Raw genomic sequence first — 6,359 nt, 5'->3', positions numbered from 1 at the left:
ATAGATAGATAGATAGATAGATAGATAGATAGATAGATAGATAGATAGATAGATAGATAGATAGATAGATAGATAGATAGATAGATAGATTGTCCCTATCCCAAATTGTCCCTGATGCATATATCTGCCAGTGATTGTGTGCATATGAATTTTTAAACGGTCTGCATACAATGTTCCTATGATGATAATATGAATATGTGTAAGAACAGAAACTCTAGATAGGCACTCACCTGCATGTAGGCATGATTGGTTGGGTTTAAGTCTTCTCTCAGAGGACTAGGGCAGGAGCCTTCACAGCGGTAGGCATTGTATTTTTTAGGAAAGACAATCCAGGACCCCCAGCCAATCTGATTAAAGTCGACATGCAGGTCCACTTTGCGACAGAGCGATTTTTCACTCACTCTTTTGAACAGCTGTGGGGTTCTTGCTGTTTGCTCTCTCTGGCCCCGTTTGCTCCTTCGCCTCTTTTTGATTTCAGCAGGGGAGAAGAACTTGGATTGTTCAGCTGTATGGAGTAAGCTCGCTTTAGCCTTTGAGTTTTCATCAGACCCTGTGTGTGAGAAGACAACCAGCAAGGCCCGGTCACTCACATCCTGGTCTTTTGTCAAACTTGTTTCATAAACAGGCTCATCGGGAAGAGGCAGGCCTCGCTTTTTCTTTATCACTTTCCTTCTTCTTGACACTCGCTTGTGTCGAATTCTTGTTGTTGATTTCTCTTTAAGCCAGCTCAAGAGGGGATTTGTCATGTTGAATACTTTCCAGCTCTGCGATGATGTGACTAGTGACGATTCTGTGAGCAGTGCCAGCAGATGCTGATCCTGGTCATGGTGGTGATACACCTCCACACTAATGTTGGAAACATTCATTGTCCAAGGTAGCTTGATTCTCAACTCTGCTGCCTGGATTTGTTTGTCAGCTCCCAGCGCATGGAGGTCAAATGTCGCCACCCAGGATCTATGTCTGTACTTCAAATCTGATATAGCAAAAATGGAAGAATTAGCATAATTGAAGAGCACTTTGTATGACACAGATTATAATGACTGATTGTGTGTTACTAATGCATGTAAACCAACAAACAACCACCTGTGTGGGAAATTCATCCCCCCCCCCAAAAAAAATCACCATTATTATATTACCAAACATTAGATTGCTGTCTTTCCCTCCTCACCACATAGCTGCAACTTTGTGAGCCTGATTTTGCTGGAAGTCTATTCCTCTAAGCGTTTTTCCTCCCTTAAAATCTCCAAGTGCTTTTGAAAGGTGATCACCGGATTGTTGAAGGTTACTTTTCTGATAATGTAGGGTCTCGCCAAATTAAATAAACTTATGGAAGGTATGAGTGCAACATATATCTTAACTATGACATGACATTTTCAGTGTGCAGCCTGTAACAGCTTTATTAAAGAAGATGCAAATCAATAAGAAGGCCTACAGCTTCAACCTTATATGTTTTGCTTGTTTAGTGGATTTAATCAGCCAACAGGAATTATTTTAACCTAAAATGTTTTTTTTTTTAAGTTTATTTACCTCATAACAGAAGTCAGATAAAATCAAAAAATGAAACCTTTAATGAACATGCAGGCTCATCTTGTGAGAAAATAATAATATATGTCATCTAGAACTTCGTGATTAGGGGATTTCAGTAATCAAAGCTGCTTATGCTTTTCCCCAACATAACCCATTCATTATGCTACCCATGGACACCCTGCTCTGCGCCCACATCTGTAAAGAGACCCATTGTGATTCTAAACAGGTGTGGTTCCGATTAATCTAAGGGATGAACGGCTTTAAAACATTTAACTTTTGCATTGTCCGCTGCCTATTGAGTTCGACCCTTGATCAAAAGTGCAAACCACCCGCGCTATTAATCCACTCAAACCAAACACGTAGCCGAAACCAATCACTTAACACATCCCTGCTTCTCACGGCTTCTGCATATCCTCTGTCAAACAAACAGGTAGTAACTCTAACACTTTACCGAGATGTGAAATTAGATTCTGCAGCAGGGATTGGGGGGGGGGTGTCCTGTGCTGGCTGCTTGTGCCACCGTTAAATCCAGCGCTCTAATTTAATCAAACCAAGTGCGAAAAAGAACTGAAGGAGGTTGTTGATTTGACTAAGCAAGAGATTTGTATAGGGGGATGTCTGGCGAGGTATCTAATCAACATCACCTATTTAGCGAAGAAGAGGTTTGCTTTGAGAATTAGAGAGAATACCGGCCTTTTCACACGCTGATCCCTGCATGGTTATTCACCCCCTAAGCGGAATGTGGATTGAAAACCTCTCAGGTCGTCTGGCACGCAGTGTTGACAGAAAAACTAAACTCCTTAACATCTGAGAGGATTTATTAATGGTAGAGAAGACATCTGACCCGAACCAAAGCTATAAAACACGAATGTCAAACGATTCCCTGCACGTTTCTGACAAACAAACCAAATATTTTTTATGAAGCAATGAGCCAGATCTTACTTTTAGCCATCATACTCTTCACGGTGTCCGCTTGTCTTGCGGCATCTTGCTCCATCGTATCCATAAGACCGGAAAAATTCGACTTGAAATTCCTGTAAAGTTGCATCATGTAGCTCGGCAGGTGATATCCAGTTCCTCGGTCCATCACGGCAAAACGGTGCAGCGGCCTCATAAACACCCCATCGCTGGATTTATGAATCCCTTGAGCCAGCAGCGCCAGCAAAGATGCATGGAGCGCAACACCCAAAGCTCCCCATGAGCGCATGTTTTAGGTCGGTTAATGACAAATTCCTCCTCTGGAAGAGCAGGGGAGCCTTATATACTCTCACCCACCCCCTTTCACGTTTAACAAGTAGCTGAGAACATTAAAGGAAATTGACATGAGTCCTCAAGACTTGCTACCTGACAGCTCATCATCTATTCAATTGGTAATGAGGCGCCTGGGTTGGTGTTTACAAGACGCACAGGTTTTGTTTGCACCATGTTCTTTGGGCTTCTGCAGCCTAACCCCCCATTCTCAGACTAATTGTTTCATCTGTTTGGTTTGCACTAATTGTTAGGCTTTCCCATAGTCTAATTTAGTCTACTACGGGCCCCTTGAAATGCACATCAGGGACAATGAATGGGCTCTATTACCCATCAGGCATGTCTTCGTACAACAACAACAATGGCAACAGAACTATTAATGTTAAAACATCACTGCAACCAGTAATATAGGGAACGCACATGACATTTATACTACATTTATTATGCATTTGTTAATAACTTGGCCTAATTTAACTTCTAATTATACCTCGAATGGCCTTTTGTGACAAGAATATTACGATAAAAGATGGAGACGGATAAAACAGGCCTACCACAAACTGAGATAAAGTCGCTGGAAACTTAATATAGACCTCTGGGACACTATCAAGCAGCACAGATAGAATGAAGCAGGAAACACGTCTTATCTCGCTCATATTTAACTTTAAGATGTTTACTTTTAAAGCTATACTATTATATAAAGCTTTACATCTTCTTTATGGTCAGAAATCAATATTTATTGAACTCACTGGTGTTTTTCTGGTTAGAATTCCTTAAACAGCGTATTAATTTTATTTGTAATGTTTATATATAAGCTTTCATTTTATTAATAGTAGCTGTATACACCTATTATAAGAATGCTTAATTTCAAAGTGGCATAACAGCAATGAACCTTTTAAATCTTCGCAAAGTTTGCACGTCAAAAATCTTGGTTCCTGCATAGAGCATCTATGGATGGTTGTCGCAAACTGCGCATGCGCTATGCGTCTCCATTCACATAATGAAATCCTTTTCCTCGAGAATCTCCCGAGAAAGGATAAAAATTAATGGATATTTTTTATCCACCTGTATAGTTAAAAAGCGGTGCACTTTGTCGACAACGTCTACACCGGAATTACCGAGGTCCGAGGTCTGTTTTCCTAACTGGCCCGTCGCTTTTTCACCTACCGTGTGCTGAAATGGTGAGTAGCTTTAAAGTTTACGGGTCTTTTCTTGCACGAGTCATGGCAGCTAAAAAGAAAGTTGGCACTCGTGCCGTTTTTGGACCCCAGTATCCCTCTAGGTTACAATCTTCAGCAAATATGGATTTTGGACTTTTGCTTGGACTAGACTTCCGCAGTGAAGGATATTTTCATGATGTGCTTGTGTGGCTGATGGGGCATACATGTGCTTGGCACCCCCACCCCCCATCTCTCCATGCCTGCACTGCATTGTGCATTCAATCTGGTGTTTTGGGCGCTGACAGTGATAATTAATAATAATAATAATAAAAACAAGTTGTGCAAAGCACAATAGGCAGTTGGGGCTCATTACTATGGAAATGCATAAATGGATAACCGTTAACTTATGTTTTTATTTGCTTATAAAAAACAAACATTTTCTAGGATGTCCTGATGTGTTACAGTGCAACGATTACACGCGCATGAAAATTACATTACAGTACATGCATGCAAATGATAAAAGGTTTGAGAAAAACAATGTGTTATGCTCTGCGTAATGCGTTTGCATCACTTATGCAAAAACTGGATATGTACTAATAATAGGTGTGTTTTATATGTTAGCGCTCATAAGACAGGAAAATGAACCAAAACAAATACTTCTACATACAAATACCACTAACAGAAACCTAATCTAAAACCACGTCATGTGCATTTATAGCATATACCATATACAGTATATAATAGGCAAATAGTGACGTCATGCTGCATCTGCGTAAGATTTTACTAGGCCTGATATAAAGCACATGATGTTCTTTGATTTATTTTGTTTTGTGTCAAGGTCTTTGTTTACTTTGGTCCTTCTAGCTGGTTATCCTTCCAGGCTCTTCTGTTTATATCGCTTTACCTGATGTCATGGGGGGTGGGCGGTGGGAGTGGCGATGGGGTGCACTGAAACTGCCTCTGATTGACTCGATCAAACCACGAGTATGAGTTAATCAAGAGTGATAGAACGAAACTCCTGGATGATTGAGCAGCCAAATACTAAATGGTGCGCCTTTTAATCTCAGTTTATCTTGATAAGAGGGCTGGATGAGAAACTTAACTCCTACGTGTAATTTTAAAAGTTGTTTGTTTGGACATGCCCCACGAAAAGCCCCCACTTTGTTTCCAAAATGATTTATAGTAGATCTGTTCATAGGGATTGAGAAATGTAAAACAGGTGTTCAGTTAGGTTCAAGTTTCCTTAAGTCCCAGCGCTGCTTGTTTTGAAATTGATTTGGATGCATATTTGCAATCATTTATAAGAGTATTGTGCCAAGGTCAACTGAGTCAATACTGAGAGGGGCCAAATTCGGGATGGGGTGTTGCGGGTCCCAACTCTCTTTTCTTATTTTCTGAAGTTGCACAATAAAATAGCTGTGACTGTTCACCTTCCCCATGTTCATAACGAAACTATAAATAACAGCTGACTGCAATAAAACTGCTAGGACTTAATCAAATACTTATAATCTACCATATGCATCTTTAGTTATACAGCCCGTTACTATCTACATAAATTAAAAATGCAGTGCAGGTGAAATAGTCATAATATGCTTTTATGTGGAAAAGAAAGTACACTTTTTTCAGTTCTAAGGTCTTACTGATCCCTAAGACCTTAGAACTGAAAAAAGTGTACTTTTCAGTGAGGACATAATTAAACATGATCTGGTCCTTGCTAAGTCTTCAAATGAGGTAAATACATGCTCATATGAACAATACAAATTATGTATTACACTGTGTCAAACTAAGCAAAAATGCAGAAGCAGTGTGTAGGAAACTACCACACTAGCAAACTAGCACACCCCATGATTCTGTAGCTCTTGGGTTATTTTGTGATTTCTCTGAGCATTCCAGGGTCTGACCTTGGGGTGAATTTGTTGCAATGACCACTCCTGGGATAATTGGCACACCAGCTTGTTTTCTACATTTTCATAATCTTTATAAATTACATAACCCTCCTTCCTCTTTTGCATTGTGTTAACAAACAGCTGAACACCAGCAGACTGCCAAAAGTGCTTTTAGAGAGAAGGTTGCTAATTATCACTTATTTTTTTATTACAAGCACTTGGCTGCTCCTAATCATCTTAATTCCATTGGAAGCAGTAAGGCTGTACTGCTTCCAATGTCTTGTTGTTCCTTTAATTGTATTTACATAATTTTAAGACCTGCTAAGAAACATTTAAAAATGTTTTTGATCTTCTTACATTCTAAGAAAAATTTGATGTAAAAAAAAAATTGATAATATCAAAATATTTGAAGGCATGCCTTTCAGTAAATATAATTTTGGTCATATCCAAAGTTACCCAGAGGACATTTGGTGTAAATTAATTAATTTCCCAGTGGGCACTGTTTTCTGATTGTGATTAAATAGTTGTCTGAATGAAAAGA

General features: G+C 39.5%; 2 protein-coding genes across 2 annotated transcripts in view; one reads left to right on the top strand and one right to left on the bottom strand.

The window, feature by feature from the left end:
- The window catches only part of ndr2 (nodal-related 2), a 5,079-nt gene extending 1,820 nt beyond the window's left edge, over positions 1 to 3,259 (bottom strand). The window contains exons 1-2 of the mRNA XM_005919573.2: positions 2,470 to 3,259; positions 231 to 973 (exon numbers count right to left, since the gene is read on the bottom strand). Coding sequence (XP_005919635.1) covers positions 231 to 973; positions 2,470 to 2,734 — 1,008 coding nt within the window. The 5' untranslated portion in view covers positions 2,735 to 3,259. The remainder of the gene's footprint in view (positions 1 to 230; positions 974 to 2,469) is intronic.
- Positions 3,260 to 3,737: 478 nt separating this feature from the next.
- Positions 3,738 to 6,359, top strand: part of pald1a (phosphatase domain containing paladin 1a) — a 56,879-nt gene continuing 54,257 nt past the window's right edge. The window contains exon 1 of the mRNA XM_005919575.3: positions 3,738 to 3,953. The gene's annotated coding sequence lies outside the window, so the exon portion shown is untranslated. The remainder of the gene's footprint in view (positions 3,954 to 6,359) is intronic.

This window comes from Haplochromis burtoni, unplaced genomic scaffold (genome assembly GCF_018398535.1).
Source record: "Haplochromis burtoni strain Fernald_Lab_line unplaced genomic scaffold, NCSU_Asbu1 Contig_37, whole genome shotgun sequence".
Lineage (NCBI taxonomy): Eukaryota > Metazoa > Chordata > Actinopteri > Cichliformes > Cichlidae > Haplochromis > Haplochromis burtoni.
This window is presented reverse-complemented; position numbering and strand designations above follow the sequence as displayed.